General features: G+C 41.2%; 1 protein-coding gene and 3 non-coding genes across 4 annotated transcripts in view; all 4 read left to right on the top strand.

The window, feature by feature from the left end:
• Nucleotides 1-5,538: 5,538 nt before the first annotated feature.
• RPS11 (ribosomal protein S11) overlaps nucleotides 5,539-18,660 on the top strand; it is a 173,661-nt gene continuing 160,539 nt past the window's right edge. Inside the window, exon 1 of the mRNA XM_044059430.1 lies at nucleotides 5,539-5,674. Within this exon, the coding sequence (XP_043915365.1) occupies nucleotides 5,660-5,674 (15 nt within the window). The 5' untranslated portion in view covers nucleotides 5,539-5,659. The remainder of the gene's footprint in view (nucleotides 5,675-18,660) is intronic.
• On the top strand, nucleotides 6,571-6,662 carry LOC122791859. The gene has a single exon (XR_006363215.1). It is a non-coding gene; the product is annotated as a small nucleolar RNA SNORD35 (small nucleolar RNA).
• On the top strand, nucleotides 8,859-8,945 carry LOC122791856. The gene has a single exon (XR_006363212.1). It is a non-coding gene; the product is annotated as a small nucleolar RNA SNORD35 (small nucleolar RNA).
• LOC122791858 lies at nucleotides 9,486-9,574 on the top strand. The gene has a single exon (XR_006363214.1). It is a non-coding gene; the product is annotated as a small nucleolar RNA SNORD35 (small nucleolar RNA).

Raw genomic sequence — 18,660 nt, 5'->3', positions numbered from 1 at the left:
GGTTCTCTGGTTTGATCCTCGGCTGGGGTGCCTTCTGTGTGGAGTCTGCATGTCCTCCCTGTGGTTGTGTGGTTTTCCTCCGGGTGCTCCGGTTTCCTCCCACATCCCAAAGACATGCTGTAGGTGGATTGGACACTCTAAATTGGCCCTAGGTGTGAGTGTGTGTGTGTGTGTGTGTGTGTGTGTGTGCCTTCTGTGGAAGGTTGGGCACCGGGCTGGCAACTCAACACCGCAAAACTCCATTGCCAATCATGAGCGGACAGGTGATCCGCTGTGGCAACCCTAACTGGGAAAAGCCGAAAGAAGAAGACTAGACTAAAGCAATATAATATGCTGTGTTCAGGATAGCAGTTCAGTTAAAGTTAGTAAGTGCATTTGACCTGTTACTTCAGAGGAAATGTCAAACACATGAGCCTGAGTACAGAAAACAGGTCATATAGAGACTATGTTAGTTTATGTTGTTCAGGACAATCAGAACATGACATGCAGCAACTTGAATTATCAGTACTGTTAATGAAGACAGTATTTGGATATTGTGAACATCTAATAAAACCTTATTAAATGAACTACAGTGTTTGGAGAATTCATTCTGAAAAGTGCACAAGACTTGGTTCATAAAGGAGAGACTGACACCTATTCAGCACAAGCTTGGGTAATTAAGACTTTTGTTTCTCAGTCTCACTGCATACAGTGTTTCCAGCTAAGATAGATTACTGTATTAGCAAATCTTACAGACTGTATGCTGAAAGGCACAATAATGTGGTGAGACTGTTCAATGGGGATTATGCAAACGTTATGGTTTTGAAGTGGCTGAAAAGCTCTGGAAACATCAGCCACAAAGCATCATAGAAAATTATGAAGTCTACATCACATGGGATCATCCATTACCAACAATTCAAAAGATAGATGCAAGAAAACCGGATATAGTGGTCCAGGAAAAGAAGACAAAAGTAGTACTGATAATTGAAATCACCACACCCAGTCACTGCAGTGTCTTGCGCACAGAGAGACATAAAGTTATAAAATATCAGGATCTGCAAGCAGAAATGAGAGCAATGTGGAAGAAAGATACCCAAATAGTTTCAATAGTAGTATTAGTAACAGGTCTTATAAAAAAAAGAGTCTAAAATCTTATTTAGATATGCTACTAATACATGTAACATTGCGGGTGCTGCAAAGAGCATTTTTGACTGACATCAAAGAGTGAAACAATACTAATTTCATGAACTTTAATCGTATTTTGACTTAGGAATGGGGTCCATTCCTGTCATGATATTAGAAACCCAAGGGATTTGGAGAAATTAAAAAAAAAGAAGACAAATCTGTGCATACAGCCTACCTTGACTTAGCCAAGGCCTTCAACATAATCCCACATTCGGGCATCATTGATAAACTTTCCCAGTTAAATATTAACCCTTATGTCATCAGGTGGATTGCTAACTGGCTCACCGACAGATCCCACTCAGATCACACTCAGAGTTGCGGACTTTACCTCAACCAGCAGACCTGTCACCAGTGGGGTTCCACAGGGGACAGTGCTGGGCCCTCTGTTGTTTGGAATATACTTCTCAGAAGTTAAGGTCAAAACAGAGGGGCTGTGGCTAAGTTTGCTAACGGCTGCAAATTAACTGCAATCACTGAATCGCCGAACTATGCCAATATACTTCAAGAGGAACTTAGACAAATCAGTGATTGGTGTCAAAGTCAGGAAATCAAACTCAATGCTAAAAATGCATTATCATCCTCTTTGGTAAAAACAACATCCCTACAAATTATCATATAAATAATATTACCCTAAGTAACCGCTCAGTAGGGAGAGACTTGGGAATGCAAGTTGACTGTAGCCTAATCTTTGACCACCATGTGTCTACTGTGGTAAGGAAGGCATTCCATGTCACACACCTCATTAGCAAACATATTGCCTCAAGAGTGGAAGACGTCATAAAAACCCAGCACTTGACCCTCATCAGGCCAATAATTGAGTACAATGCTCCCTTTGGTAGGTACCAGGCACCTGCAGCAACTTAAGACACCTCAAAGATTTCTAACCAAAAAAATTCCGGGTCTCCAGCACATGTCATACATTGACAGAATGAAGTCACTAACACTGTACTCAGTAGTATACAGATTAATTAGAGAAGACTTGTGGCTGGCCTACAGAGGAGTCTTAGATCTAAATCTAATGGAAATGTTGCACCTCTCCAAGTTAAATGGGGCAAGGGTCATCTGCTCCAGGGACCTTAACCTGACCTGTGACATAAATAGTACCTGGATGGCACTCCTCTGGAACAGGTTACCAGTTTACATGAAATAAAGCCCCTCTATGACCCTGTTTAAGCATAGCCTGGATGACTGGAAGGGAAACTGTAAATTCCTGCCAGGATTTCACCTATGACCCTCCTAGATATGGACAGTAGTTGCTAACTGAAGAGCTGCTAAAAGAAGTTTCCATAGGCAACGATCTCAAGTTTGGGAAAGATCCTATATTGGGTTTCTCTAGTATTATATTGGGTACACAGAGCTAGGCTTATAAAGACCTTCGGGTCAATAGCCCAGTAACACCTATGAACCCATAAACATGATATGACTAAACAGTTTAGTTTTGTAAGTGAATTCTTATATATATATATATATATATATATATATATATATAGTGCATGGGAAGACAGAGGGAGGTTCAAGAAGATATTTATTTTATTTTCCATTTGTTTATCGGGTTAGTCCGACTGAACACAAAGTGACCATTTTCAGTGGAGGCCTGGGGAGAAAAGCTCCAGATACATAGTAAAAAATTTATAAAAAAATAATAAAAAATTATATTTGTACAAAGGGCATAGAACATAAAAGAAGTAAAATCAGAGTTTTACAAATGATGTAGCATACAGTGGTTAGAATAAACAAGATATTATACAACAAATCTACAAGTGCTTGAACATAAATTCAAAAAGAAGTTTCCTTAGGCAATCAGGGTCATAAACTAACTTATTCACAGAAACTGTACATAGACTTGTATGTAATTTGCACTCGTACTACTTTTGCAGATACTTCAAAAGAAGTTTCCATAGACAAACAGGGTAATTAAAATACATACAGGAAAGGAGAGAAGAAAAGATAAAATGAATAATCATAAATGTGAAGGAATACGTTTTAACCACGTTATGAACGTCCTACGCAAATCTGTTAGTTAAGTGTTCCAAATATTGACTACTTGCTCCATAGGTTCATAGGTGTGTACTAGGCTAATGGCCCTGGAGCCTTTACAGGCCTAGCCCATAGGATTACCCAGCATCATGCCACCCGACCTTAGTTCCCAGTCATAGCTGGCCTTAGGCATAGGCCAACTAGGCAGCCGCCTAGGGTGCTGGTCTAGAAGGGGCACTTTTCCAGTATTTATTTGGTGTAGGTAGACCAGAATGGAGGCACTGGGTGATGTGGGGGAGGGCGCCATGGAGCCCTTTTGCCTAGGGCACCAGGTGATTTAAGGCCGCTCTTGTTCCCAGTGCCTCTGTTGAGTAAAGCCACTGGAGTGATCCCCGGGGTGAATTTTCTCTTTCCCATCCACTCATCAAGATTGCTCTTGAAGACGCCCATTGAGGTGCTCTGTTTGACATGTATGGGAAGTCTGTTCCATAGCATGGGCAGTCTCTCGGTTATGAACCTGTCCCTCCAGCTTGTTCTGTTGATTGTGGTAATGAGGTTGAGTTCTCTGGAGCATGTGGTGTGGAGGGATTGGGATTTCTTTAGATCTAGCATTTCTAACAGAGCTAGGTCGGACATGCCATTGTAAGGCAAGCAGAGATCACCTCTAAGTAGGCAATATGAGACAGTGAATAGTTGGAGTTTTTTGTCTGTCCATATAGGACAAGTGTTTAAGGCCTAGGATCCTCTTTGTGAGGTACTTTTGTGGCCTCTGCAGTTCTTGCAGGTGTCTAGTGAGGTACATGCCAAATGGGGCACTGTACTCGATGACTGGCCTAATGAGTAGAGGGAGACAATGACCTCTTTCTTCCTTTAATTCAATATTAATTAAAATGCTCAAATCCTGCCTTTCCTTACACCTCACTCCTCCTCCAAAACATTATTCTGCATGTATTGTTCCCACAATTTCTATTTTTTTCAGTGCAGTGTGCTCCTAGCCTTTTCCCAAGATCATTTATCTCAGTTACAATATTCACTACTTCAAGTACAGCCAGTTAAGAGTTTGATTTCCATTTTCTAGTAATTGCTTTTTAGGCAGCCACCACAATTAAACAAACAAGACCTTACTACATCTAGGTAATTCAGATCCTGTGTCCCAGTTCAAAAAAAAAATCCTTAGTTATACCCATTTGTTCACCCAATATTTCTGACAAAGTACTCTGTAAGGAATTTCTAAAATCTGCCAACTCATTACACTCCCAAAATATATGTTCCTAGTTACCTCTTTCTTTCCCCTCACACCTCCACTTGCCACCTACCCAAGGAAAAACATTCTTTGGAGTCTGCTTGGGGTATAATAATACCTATGCAAACATTTCTAAGCAAAAATCCTAAATCTTCTAAACTTTACTGCATATTTGGGAGCCATACATATGTCCTCTCATTGCTTCCTTGTGAATTACTTATCCAGTCTTGCTTACCAATCTTTTCCAACCTCCTCTGACTGACTCCTATAGTTATGGTGCAATATTTGCACCTGCTAATTAACCCTTTTTAACAGCAGTTTCTGTTCTAGATTCAAATAAAATTTCTATCAAAGCAGGTCTTTCACTTGGGATTCCCATCCTTTTTTTGCCTATACTTGGACATCAGTCCCTGATAGAGAAGACAGTTGCTAGCCTGCAGTCCAAATGCCTTCTAACCTTTTCCCTTTCAAGCCATTTCCTCCCAATATCTTGGTTTATTTGCATGTTGTTTTCTTCTGTAAATTCCAGGCCCCTCTCGCCTACTTTCTGTACCCCTAGTTAAAGTCATTCCTATCACCAGAATCTACTTTTTCCATTCTCGTGTTGGCTTGGTTCTTATACTTAACATAAACGTAGATGTTCGAGTGTATTCACTGCTGCAGTTACACACCTGGGCCACCCTTTTGCAACAGCCCTCAGTCAGCCCAACTAACAAAGTCCCGAACCCAAATGCATTATAGTAGTTTGACACATTGCACGGTGATTTGTTGACACCTGCAATCACTGTAATCTATAAACGTTATAATAATTTGGGTTCATAATATTATTGAGTTATGTTGTTTCTTTGTATTGTTTCATCCCATGTACGTTTTAACTTGATATAAACTTTGTTGAAAGAGAATGATAGACATAGCGTAATTTCCTTTAAGTATCTGCGAAAGTAGTGAGAGTACAAATAACATATAAGTCTATGTACAAGTTTATAGGAATAAGTGTGTGTGTGTGTGTGTGTGTGTGTGTGTGTGTATATATATATATATATACACACACACACACACACACACACACACACACACACACACACACACACACACACACACACGTAAATTACAATCGGTGGTTTAAACATTGTACACCACACTTTTCCACCGTACCGTTATCTGTAAATAGTTAGGTTTTCGCACGTAGTTTACTGCGTCATGTCCTTTCCAAGTTCACGCGCATAATGTTATCTCGCGGGAACAACGAACTTCCTTTTTATCCGGGAGACGAAAATGGCGGATATACAGGTAAGGTAGTAGTACTCTTTGAAGTTGAAATATTAATATTTATTCGTTTTTTAAAGTTGTGTATGTGGTAATGATAGACGGAAGTTTAAGTATAACAGGATATTATATTTTGGTTGTGCCTTTTTAGCGCTTTGAGAAGTTATTAGAGGTGCACGTGTCCAGAAAGCAGTTCCAGCTTCAGCTAGGACTCTTGGTTGTTATTTAGCAGAGTGGGACGTCGGGCCTTGGGCTATAGGAGGCAAGTTTAGCCGCACGGTTAATGGCGGCGCATATGTGGAAAGGTAGAATGTCGTAAATATTTATCTTTTATGTAGAAGTTAACGTCTGTTCATGACTTTTGTCTCATATGCCACGTGTCTTTTATGCTTGTGGTTATTTTGTTAATTTTGGATTATTGAGCTATTATTTTTGAAGTGTCCTTGTTTTGCAGTTACGAGACCCTTTTGTGTTGCTACCGTCGTGTCTGTGCATTAGGTAGTCTGTAATAGTTACTATTGGTTGTTACTGCTCTGGGCTCTGTCTAGTAGTCGCCTGTGTTGTTTTTGAGTCAGGTCTTTTTATTCTTGGCAAACATGGCTGTTTACACTGTATTGACTTTTTGTTGGAAACTGCTGCAGAACTAGGTGTTAAATTTATTAGTCGTGATATCTGAGAGCAGATCTGGTACCAGATCATTTTCTTTTCGGGGTTTATCTTCTGATTCTGTTTTCATAATTCCAGTGTCTTCTTTCGATCTTATTTATTATAGCGCTGGGATGCACTATAAGTAGTTTTGGTACTGCTAGTTGCATTGTTTGTGTTGCATGGCGTATTTTTGACCAGACTAGAGCAGTGGCTGTACATGTATAGTGCTAAGATTGGGGTGGGCCATTAGAGGGGACAGCTACTTACAGAGTTCCAAATGATGATGATCTCACGATGGTCTTCTGAGCCTTATTGGTGAAGGGGCTCTGGTGACACTACCAAATGGTCTTACTGATGGCAGCTCTGTTTTCTTGTGGTATTTTAGTGGGGTGTGTTGCAGAAGTATTGGGAAATGTGTAGTGTTTTTGTAGTTGCTGTTTATTGTCATCATCTTTCGGCTGTTCCCGTTAGAGGTCGCCACAGCGGATCATCTGTTTCCATTTCTTCCTGTCCTCTGCATCATGCTCTTTCACACCAACCGCCTGCATGTCCTCTCTCACCACATCCGTAAACCTCATCTTAGGCCTTCCTCTTACCTGGCCAAGCATACCTCCTCAGCACATGTCCAAAGCAACGCAATCTCGCCTCTCTTGCTTTGTGTCCAAACTGCCCAACCTGAGCTGACCCTCTATATACTGATAATCCTGACCATCCTAGTCTCACACAGCGCAAGTAACATCTTTAACTCTGCCACATCCATCTCTTGACTCCTGCCTTTTTGACAATGCTACCGTCTCCAATCCATATAACATAGCTGGTCTCACTACCCTCTTGTAGACCTTCCCTTTCACACTTATTGGTACCAGTCTGTCACAAATCACTCCTGACACTCTTCTTCACCCATTCCACCCTGCCTGTACTTTTTCACCTCTTACACACTCACCATTACTCTGAACTGTTTATCCCAAGTACTTAAACTCATCCACCTTTACCAGCTCTACTCCTTGCATCCTCACCATTCCTCTACCCTGCCTCTCCTTTACACACATATATAATATGTTTTAGCCCTGCTGACCTTCATTCCTGTCCTCTCTAAAGCATATCTCCACCTCTCCATTGTCTCCTCAACCTGGTCCCTACTCTCACTTCATATCACAATGTCATCTGCAAACATCATAGTCCACGGGGCCTCCTGTCTAAACTCATCTGTCAACCTGTTCATCACCACCAGTTACTGTTTATGTATGGTGCATGTATTAGTGTTCAAACCCCCCCCCCAGCATTTTGAATTGTAATATTTTCTTTTTCCCAGGTATCCAGTTTCAGTCTGCTGATCTGAGATGAAAAGCCATTGTGGCTTTGGCTATTTTATTTTAGCTCTAGAAAACCAAAGCTAATTGTAGGGGGGGGGGGCAATTTTCTTGCTGGGTGTTTGCAATTTTTGTCCACATTAAGTTAGTAATCCCAGATATTAAACTTAAACCTTTTTTGTGTTATTAGAATAAAACATTTAGAAGTGTCAGTCAGCACACTTAACTGTGACGTCCCAAATATGGTCAAGTTAGCACTGCCCCCACTTGTGTAAACAGTTGTTATGGTGTGCCGCAGTGTTTGTCACTACCTACTGTTGACTGAAAGGTTCTGTCATTAGTAACCCAAAGTACAGTGGAGGTGTTCATTGTTGGGTTCTGTTTCTATTAATCTAGGGATAGCTAATCTAATCTGCTCTTCAGTTTATTTCATCTTCGCCTGATGTGTGTCATTAAGGTCTTGAGTGTGTTATGGTTTAATCAACTACTCCTAGTTGTGTAGGTTGTGTTAAACAAGATCACTACACTTAAGAACATTAGTCAATTTTTTACTTGACTGGCTCACCTTATGCGCAGTAGAAGCGCCGCCCCAAAATCCGCCCTAGATGGTGTCTCTGTTCTCATGAATAACCAACATTAACCAGAAAAGCATGTCAGTCGTGAATAATTAAACACAATTGCCACATCCTTTTACATGTTTTCCCTTCACTTTTGAAGGTGTGAGCCCTCTGCACCTCTGTGGGGGTGCTGCGGCCCCGCCACTTGGATATACGGACACCTGTGGGAGCACTGTACCCTACGCCCCTCTGCTATTTGGATATACCGACCGGTAGTGTAATGCTGTAAGCGTTCTAGTTCCATGTGTTTGTCTTGTTTAAATTTTTCATTCTTATCGTTTAACTGCGGCCTAGTAGTGTAATGCTGCATGACACACTAACGTTAAATCTTCGCCCAAAGGAAGGGTATATTAGACATTGGCATGTTATGCATGTTAGCCCCTAGCATGATGCATACAATTAATATATATGAGCAGCTGAGTTAGTGTCGGTGGCTAATATGCATGCCATGCCAATCATGCCTTATTTCATATTCGGGTTCGATCGTCAATTATTTAACCATGCCCACTCCTGCTCGAAACTGTAGGTGAGCCAGTAAAGTACAACATCACTGAACATTCATTGCTTAACTAGTTTACTGCTGTGTGCAGTGGAGCTTTAGTTTAATACATGAGCTGTGTTTTTTTACGGAGTTCCAGATGATGTTTTTTCTCACGATGGTCTTCTGAACCCTGATATGGTTCTGGTGACACTGCCAAATGGCTTTACTGATGGCAACTCTGTTTTCATATGGCATTGCAGTGTGGCGCAGATGTGGTGGGGAACATGTAGTGCTGCTGTGTGGTTACTTTGTTTCTGTAGTACTGTTATGTGTTTGTATATATTAATAGGAAGAAATGGAGTGTGCCAACTTTGTGTGGAATCCTTAGTGTCTGTGGCTTTTTTAATTGGAATATATTCCTGTATGTAGGGTTCTCCTTTCCTGGCATCCTGTTGGGTGCATGTAGTGATCTCAGTTCTTAAACGTGGGATTTTTTTTATGCTACATCATGATTTATCAGTGTTTGCATCACAGTATATAGCGTAGTGTTCATTGTTGGGCTGTTTTCACTGTTGCTGTGGGAGAAGTAACTTACTAATCTGCACTTCAGGTAGTTCCTTTTTACTACACCTTGATGTCTGTTCTATAGAGGTCTGGGGGGGGGGGGTGAGGAATGGTAGCAGTGGTAATACGTTTGACAAGTTTTTGATGTTGTGCTCATTGTTTCACCACTTTACATGTGGTGTTTTAGCTGAGCATGAGAGCAGTTTTTACAGAGTTACAAATGATGTTTTTCTCACGATGGTCTTCTGAACCTTACTGGTGATGGGGCTGTGATGACTCTGCCAAAAGGCTATACTGATGGTAACTCTGCTTTAAGAATTATTGTTCAGCTCTATAGTAGGTACTGTGCTAGATTTAGATGGCTGCAGTGTTAAGATTTGTAATATTGTCTAGGTGATTTCTGGGGTGGCACATCTAGTGATACGTATTCATTAAGAACAAAAGCATTGCATAGATGAGCCAACTTTTTTTAGTTTAACTTTATAAGTGCAACATTTTTTTAAATGATTCTTTCTATGGAATACAGTGCAAATGTTGGTCTGAGAGATGTTGAGTGTAGCCAAGGTTACCCCCGATTTATCGAAATACTGCTGACGTGAGTTTTATAGTTTCGATGTAGGTTTGTACACACTTAGCATTTACTGGCTGCCTCTGCCTGTTGGGGACATACGTGCTACACCAAGAGCAAATATGCAGCTTCCCATCAGCTGGTCCAAGTTACTTTGAATATGGTTAGGGATTAGCTTACCCCAGATTTCTTCACATGGGTTGGAAGCCAACTCGAGAATGACCTTGCTGAATGAGTGTACATAATTCTGTAATTGAAATGTAGTTATTCCCGGTAGAAGCTTCAGTTTAAAAATACAAATTGTTTTTCCAGTAAATTTCCTTAGGCAAGTTGTTAATGAAAGCAGGGGGGGGGTAAAAAGCCATGACTCAAGCGTTCATTTAGGCCTTGAAAATGTCTGCCTACAATCTCAGTTGCTACTGGAGTTTCCTGATTTCCTTAGAGTTATTGGTCTCTTCTCTGAAATTTGTACTAAGAGGAAAAAGATGACGTAGGACGTAGAAGTCAGAACATACAAGTTGTTCTTATTCTGAAGTCTGGAGTATTGTTTAGGTTAATCTGGTGGTGGTGTCCATGTAAAGATCTTCCATAATCTCCACCTGGAGTTTGGGGACTCGCTGCCCTCACCCCTGGGCAGTGTATTTGTAATATACCACCCTGTTAGGCATTATTGCTTGCATAACATCTAGTTTTCTGTTTTGGGGTGTAATTTGTGCAGAAGTTTTAGGGTGTTTAGTACACAGTTAGCATGGTCTATTTGTTTTCTATAGACACATTTTGTGGAAATGTGATCGAGATTTGAGAAGGTGGTGGTTTCCTTATGTAATGTTTTGTAGCATTGAAGTCCATTCCAGATTAACAGCTATTTCTGTCTGTGCTTGCATTTAGGTGTTTTGATTGAACATTTTAGCACTAAAGGTGTTTGAATCTGGTTTGAAAACCTTCAGTCAAGAAATGGACTTGCTACCAACTGGCTTTTAAATGCATCAGTAAGGGAAGTAGATTAATTTCTGTGCTTCAGTAAAGGTGAACATTGTGCTGTCTGAGTTTGACCTCTACATCCAATGTGAATTTAGAAAAGTAAAGGCAATCAAGGTCCATCTAATTTAAATCCGCAAGAAATGTTGTTAAAGTAATTTCTGATGCAAACTACACGGGTAATGAAACCCGGTAGAAGGGGAGGAGTAGTTATAATGTCCAAAACTTGACTACAACAATAGAATGAATGAGCTGTTGTTGGATGAGACTACTTATGAAGAAGTCTCTGTCAACTATGTTGACATCTCCCACCATAAAATTGATTTGGCCTTGAAAGATTTGTTAGACCAGGGCCAGATAGATTTTGAGGTATGCAATTTTTTGTATGTTAAATACCCGAGGATGCCAAATATTTTCGGCGTCCCCAAAATACACACGCACAGGTATGATCCTCATATGAGGCCCATTGTCAGTGTAGCTGGGTCAAAGACCCATTTCATTTGGAAATATATTGATGTGGTATTGAAAAATGTATTGAAGGATCAGCAGCATGTGGGGATTGACTCTTGGCATTTTTTAAGCAAATTGAATCATTTATTTTTTGAACAGTTGATGATCTTTTCAGTGATATACGACATTCGATTGGTTTAGAATGGTTTGAAGAACAGTATTTAGTAACAATGGATTGGTTCTAGTTTGCTTTAATGGAACTAGTTCTAAAAACAACTTTGTTTTTTTCGTGGGACAATTCTTCCTGCAGAAGGGGGTTGCTATGGGGGCTTGTTGTGCCCCCATTTTTGCAAATATCGCAATGCTCGTGTGGGAACCCAAATATTTATTGGGATCTGTTTTCAAGGACAATTGGCATTTTTATTTTCCATATATATATAATAATATAGAGAGATAGAGATAGACATATAGATATAGACTTTCTTTTTCATTTGGGGAGGGGACCCCCAAAGTGTGGAAGTTATTTTAGTTTACATAAATAATACAACAGCCTTTCTTAGATTTATACATACTTACAGGGGCAGCAACATTAATTTGGATGTTCATTTAAAGACCTGGCTAGAAGGTGGCTGGTCAGTGATTTTTATTTAGAAAATCTACATGCAACAGTCTCTTACATTACCAGAGTAACCACTCAGACCATGTGAAGAGGGGTTTGGTGAAAGGACAGTATGTCGCGTTTTCACATATGGTTACTAGGTGAGGAGTTTGAGCATCAAAGCGGTATTTTGAAAGACATGTTGCTGTCTAGTGGTTATCCTGTAAGCCTCATAGCTGCCATTTTTTGAGTTTTTTTGAGGAAAGGAAGGGGGAAGGGAAGGGTTTTAGATGAAACTTGATCAACATGGAAGGGGTTTTAGAGGATGACTCCTCACTTGTCAGTCCCCACAAGCAAGGGAAGGAAGATGCCCCTACTCTTTTTTGTTTTTAATTTTTATTTATCATTTTTCTTTCTTCAGATCATGATTTTTTTTTATTTATTTAAATTCCCAGACGGATATTTTGAACAAAATATTTTGATTTTTGAATAGGTTCTTCTGAAATTGGTGCACATGTGACCAGATAGAGGCCTGCTGATTGGGGCCTTTGTTGTAACTGATTGTTAGATCCAGGCCAGTATTTTGAGAGGGTTTAGCCATCCTAGTTTTGGAGAGTGCCGCCTGCATTTTTTGTGCTGTTAGAACTTTGAAGACTGATGATTTTTGGCTTTTTTTTGTTTTTTTTTTTATTTTTATTTTGTTTTCTATTGTTTTCTTATAATATTGTTTATATTGTGTTGTTATATTATATTATATATATATATTGTTTTGTATGTATATTATATAGCATATACATATATATATATATATATATACATATATATATATATATATATATCTCAAAACTCATAGCAAGCGCTTATAAACCGTAGCACTACAGAAGGACAAGGCTCTATATTCGACCTTACCAGCCATTCAGTAAATCGGTTTACTGTACCTATCTGGGTATGTCCAAAGGGCAGTTTCAGGTGTACTCTCCAGTCCAACTGGTGAATCTGGGCATTTTGAGGCAATGTAACAACTGCCTCATGTACACAGACAACCCTCTCTTCCTACCACCAAACAGTAATACATGAGAGAAATGCAATTGTACAGCCAAACTGGAGGCTAAGCTCTCCCAACCCAAGACTGGATCAGACAGTCAAGAAGAGAAGGGAAATACTGGCATCACACCACCAGTCTCATAGACCCATTAAACCAGCACCGGTAAACACACAAAAACATACTTGGAGGCTCTAAATAAAAATCTGCAAAAACAGAGCCCTCCAAAGCAGACATCCAAGCAGCCTCCACCCCCCAACACAAACCATAAAGCACAAAACCAGTGTGCCACGCAATTTCAGCCCTCAAGGCAAAATAACATACCCACCATACTAGTAATAGGCGACTCTCTAGTCAGGCACACTGACATCCCACTCTCACTAGGCTGAATAAGGAGAAGTGCACTCAAGGCGCTCCTCAGTATGGAGAAAATCAATATATGTGCAGTAACAGAAACCTAGTGAGCACCCCAGCACTACCAGGCTACAACTCGTACCATACATTTTGGCCACAGAACCCAGACCGAAATCCAAAAGAGGTAGTATCCATATTCATCAATGATACCCACACCTCCAGGTTAGTGGCACAGCACAATGCTTCAGAGATTATCCACATGCACCTAACAATGGGCAAAACTGCAATTCAAATTGTAGCTTGTTACAGATCACCCACTATGTCCCAGGACCCCCATTCCGCATTTCTGGAAACACCGGGTAACAAAGGTCTTACCAAACACCCTAATATTGCGTCATTTCAACTACCCAAACATTAACTGGGAGACCTACTCAAGTACTAACTCCTTGCCCAACATTTCCTAGAATTTATAAACTCAAACGCCCTGGAACAACTGGTCAACACTCCCACCAGAGGTGACAACATATTGGACCTGGTCACCACCAACAAGGGTGACTGGTGTTCCACACCGGAGGTCAACCCCTCGCTGGTTAGATCTGAACATAAACAAATCACTTTGGATATCCACATTCTGCCCCCACCCCCGAGCAAGGAAACCACCATGAAAAACTTTTCAAAAGCAAACTTCACGTTACTTAAGACTGTGGTGGAAAGTTTCAAAGCCCCGATGCTAAAGGATAACGCTGTCCAAGCTGCAAAATCCTTTTCCTAATGCATTCTACGGGCAGCTACAAGAATGCATGGATCATGCTATGCCAAGCAAAACCAAGACTCCCTTCTCCAATAAAAGGAAGCCAGTCTGGTGGACCCCTCTCATAAACAAGCTATATGATAGGAGGAAACTAGTACAGAAAAGGGTGAAATCCCAAGATGGGAAGACATCCCTGATCAGTATCGGCAAGAAACTACAATCCCTCATAAAATTGTCCAAGGCTAGCTTTGAAAGAAAACATGCCCATGACTCCAGAGATAACCAAGGCATTCTTTAGCTATGTCAAGAATCTTAAGTGGCAATGCTCAGATCTGCTCTGAGTTGGTGCAGAATGGCACAAAATACACTGAACCAACTAATATTGCCAGCATCCTGGTAGAGAGGTTCGGTACAAACTTCACCCCCAAAAGGGCCTGTAACCATACCAGAAGAATGTAGAGCCCCAGAAATCATACTCTGGTTAAAATAGCCCTCTCCAAAGCCAAAAACACAGCATTGATGGGACCGGACGGTGTCCCAGGCACCATTCCCCATTCTGGTATTATAGACAAGCTCACCGGCCTGAACATAACCCCTAGATCACAAAATGGGTTGCCAATTGGCTCACGGACAGAACCCACATGGTGAGAGTTGCGGGAGCTAGTAGGTCTGACTCTAAACTGATTACAAGTGGCATTCCCCAGGGCTCAGTTCTAGGACCCCTCCTGTTCGGCATATACTTCTCAGAGGTACAGACAAGCACAGGAGGACTATGGCTGACCAAGTTTGCAGACTACTGCAAACTAGGGGCTATAATTGACTCGCTGGCTGACTCAGACACCCTCCAAAAGGGTCTCACTGAAACTGATGCCTGGTGTCAAAATCATGGCCTCAAGCTAAATGCCAAAAGGTGCATAGTTATTCCCTTTGGAAATAACAAAGTACCCACAAACTACCACATAGGTGGTAGTCCCCTCAATACGGAAAATGTAATAAGGGATCTGGGGACCCAAGTAGATGGTAATCTCTCCTTTGATAATCACATTGCCAAAGTGGTTTGAAAATCCTTCTATGTGGCCCACCTAATCACAAAAGGGTTTGCATCCAGATCAAGAGGTCATTGTGCCCCTCTACTCATCACTCATCAGACCCATCATGGAGTACAGTGCTCCATTTGGGATGTACCTTACAAGACGCCTACAACAGCTAGAAAGACCACAGAAGTACCTCACTCAGAGGATCACTGGCCTCAAACAGATGCGCTATGCAACTCGACTGAAGAAACTCCAGCTGTACTCAGTTGCATAACGCCTTCTCAGAGGTGATCTCTGCCTGACATACAAGGCCATGTCCAACCCAGAATTGATGGACTTGCTTCACCTAAAGAAAATCTTATCCTTTTGAGCCACACGCTCTGGGGATATAAACATCACCACAACAATAAATAGGACGTGCTGGAGGGATAGATTCCTGTCCCTGAGACTTCCCATGCTTTGGAACAAGATTCCAATCTACATTTGGCAGGGATCCTTGCTTGCACTCTTCAAGAGAAACCTTGACTAGTGGATGGGAAACAACCCCGGGGATCACTTCAGTGGCTCTGCTAGACAGAGGCACAGGGAACTAATCTAGGGGGTGGTGAAAGCCAACACATTCTGGCTAGGCTTATAAATGCCTTCGGGCAGATAGCCTAGTACCTACCTATGAGCCTATCGCACATTATTTTTAGAAGAGGAGTGACCTTCAAAAAATTTGTGGAACGGTCCCTGACTTTGCCAGTCACTTGGAGATGAAACAAATGCTCATGGGTGACTGGTGCCCAATTTAAGGAGTGGGTAAGGGGTATCGGCAAAGAAATTAACTGGTCTGCTGACAGTAGGCAGCTGTCCTGAACACCAGCAAGTGAATAGTCTCCTAAAAGTGACACTGAAATTTGTCTCCAAACAAAACCTCAAAAATCCAACAACTTGACCAAGCATAATCAAAACATTTAAAATGCACCGGTTCCTATACTGAGGCATTACTAAAACACAAACCTGTGGTCCACCTGTGGAAGCAAGTTCATCTGCTGCATATTTTATGCTGGATGCTGTCTCCTGGATCAGTTCTGTATAGTTTCCGGCTGAACTTTATTCCAAGCAGAAGTCTTTTCAAGAAAGTTGGATTTGTCGCAACCCAAGAGCATAATGTTTTGGCCCCATCGGTCCATCTCCCATGCCAGAACTCTGAGTAGATTTTGAAGGTTTTGTTGTGGTGGATGATGTGGCAAGCTGTAATGAACCTGACCCAAAAGCAGTTCTCCGAGATGTTGACCGAATTACAGTGAAGTGTAAGTGCATGAAGCAGCTGATGAAGTGGAAGAAGTGAGGATGATGCAGAAATTGCAGATCCTCCAAAAGAAGAGGATGTCTGGCACCTTTTAATGCAGTTGGTCATTTTGCTGTGGAAAAATACACAGGTATGCTGAGTGGTATAGCCAGCATTGAGAGTGCTTTGTCCGTTTAACTTTGTAGTAAGAATAAAAAGCAGGCCACGGTTGAGAGACTCTTCAAAAAAGAGTAAAGCATGAGAAAATAGTAAATGTAATTTTTCATACTGTATAATTTTACTGTTTGATTTCTTATGATCTCTAATAAAAGCTGCACAAAGTACGTACATGTATTTATCAGTTTGCCTAGTTCCTTATGTTGACAACTTGGTTCTACTATGTTTAAATTTATGAATCTTTTGTACTTTTTTTTCTTTAAGAAAAAACAAAACTCCTGTACAAGTCTATACATCTGATGATAAATCTTTTCAACAATTTTAAAATAAAATACACTGAAATCTAACCTTTTCTTTTTTCGACTGCTCCCATTAGGGGTCGCCACATCCATAAACCTTATCCTGGGCCTTCCTCTTTTCCTGTTAACTGGCATCTTTTTCCCCAATATACTCCCTGCATCCCTCCTCAGCACATGTCCAAACCAATGTAATCTTGCCTCTCTGGCTTTGTCTCCAAATCTTACAACCTGGGCTGACCCTCTAATATACTTCATAATCCTGTCCACCCTCGTCACACCCAGTGCAAATCGTAACATCTCTGCCGTGTCCAGCTCTGACTCCTGCCTTTGGCAGTGCCACGGTCTCCAACCCATATAACATAGCTGGTCTCACTACCCTCTTGTAGACCACCTCTTTCACTCCTGGTATTAGTCTGTCACAAATCACTCCTGACATTCTTATCCACCCACTCTGTCCTGCCTGTACTCTCTTCCACACTCGACCATTATTCTGAACTGTTGATCCCAAGTATTTAAACTCATCCGCCTCTACTCCCTGCATCCTTCCCATTCCTCTATCCTCCCTCTCATTCACACACACATTCTGTCTTAATCCTGCTGACCTTCATTCCTCTTCTCTCTCTAGAGCACATTTCCACCTGTTCCCTACACTCACTGCAGATCAGTGTCATCTGCAAACATCACAGTCCATTGGGACTCCTGTCTGATCTTGTCTGTTAACCTGTCCGTCACCATTGCAAATAAGAAAGGACCCTGAGCTGATCCTTGATGTAATCCCACCTCCACCTTAAACGCATCTGTCACTCCCACCGCAGACCTGACCGCTGTCACAATACCCTCATACATATCGTGTACCATTCTTAACATTCTTCTCTGACATTCCCAACTTCCTCATACAATACCACAACTCCTCTCTAGACACTCTTTTCTAAGTCCACAAAGACACAATGCAACTCCTTCTGACCTTGTCTGTACTTCTCCATCTACACTGTCAGAGCAAACTTTGCATCTGTAGTGCTCTTTCCTGGCATGAAACCATACTGCTGATCACCTCCCTTCTTAACCTAGCTTCCACTACTCTTTCCCATAACTTCATGCTGTGACTGATCAATTTAATCCCTCTGTAGTTACTACAGCTCTGCACATCACCCCTATTCTTAAAAATCAGTACCTCTAACCATATATCGGAAAACAAGTGGCTCATGCCTGTAAAATTTAGAAAATGTGTAAACAGGACCCTGTTTCCCTCCAAATTTCTATTGGCATCCCATCCTGGTGAATTACAATTTGCCCGTTTTTCTTGATTTAATACCTGTTGTGGTGGGTGAAAGTAACTTTACTTTTCTGCTGGTGTTTGCCTAACCTACTTTGGGGGGGGGGTATGCAGGGGAGCCCAATACTATGCATCTTACATATAGACTCTGAAAATATACTTTCCCAGGATCTCCTATCAGGCTCCCAATTTGTAGATTGCTGGTCCTGTCTGCCTTTCCAGTTTTTGTGGCCTTTGCTATCCCTGCTTTTTCAATTCTGTTAACTTCTGCTTTCTTCTTGACCTGTTGCTTCTCTTGGGTTCTGTAGTTATTATTTTCTCTGGTCTGCACTTGCTGAGCCAGGTCTCTTTCCAGATTCTGTTGTCTTGCTCCTGTTCTTGGCTTTCTCCCATAGTATAGTTGTACACTTTCTCCCCAGACGATGGTGACTATTTTAAATATTCTGTTGGCTTTTCTCCTGACTTTCTCACCAGGAACATTTTGCTCTGCAGTGTCTTCTAAATTAATCAAAAGACAAATTATCAGTATTTGCTTTTGGTGTGTTTATATTTGCCCTTTCATGTTCTGAGTCAAATCTTGTCAAGCCTAGACC

Source organism: Protopterus annectens, chromosome 17.part0, assembly GCF_019279795.1.
Source record: "Protopterus annectens isolate FY-2018-M chromosome 17.part0, PAN1.0, whole genome shotgun sequence".
Lineage (NCBI taxonomy): Eukaryota > Metazoa > Chordata > Ceratodontiformes > Protopteridae > Protopterus > Protopterus annectens.
Note: the sequence above shows the minus strand (reverse complement) of the source record. Positions and strands in the feature narration are given on the sequence as shown.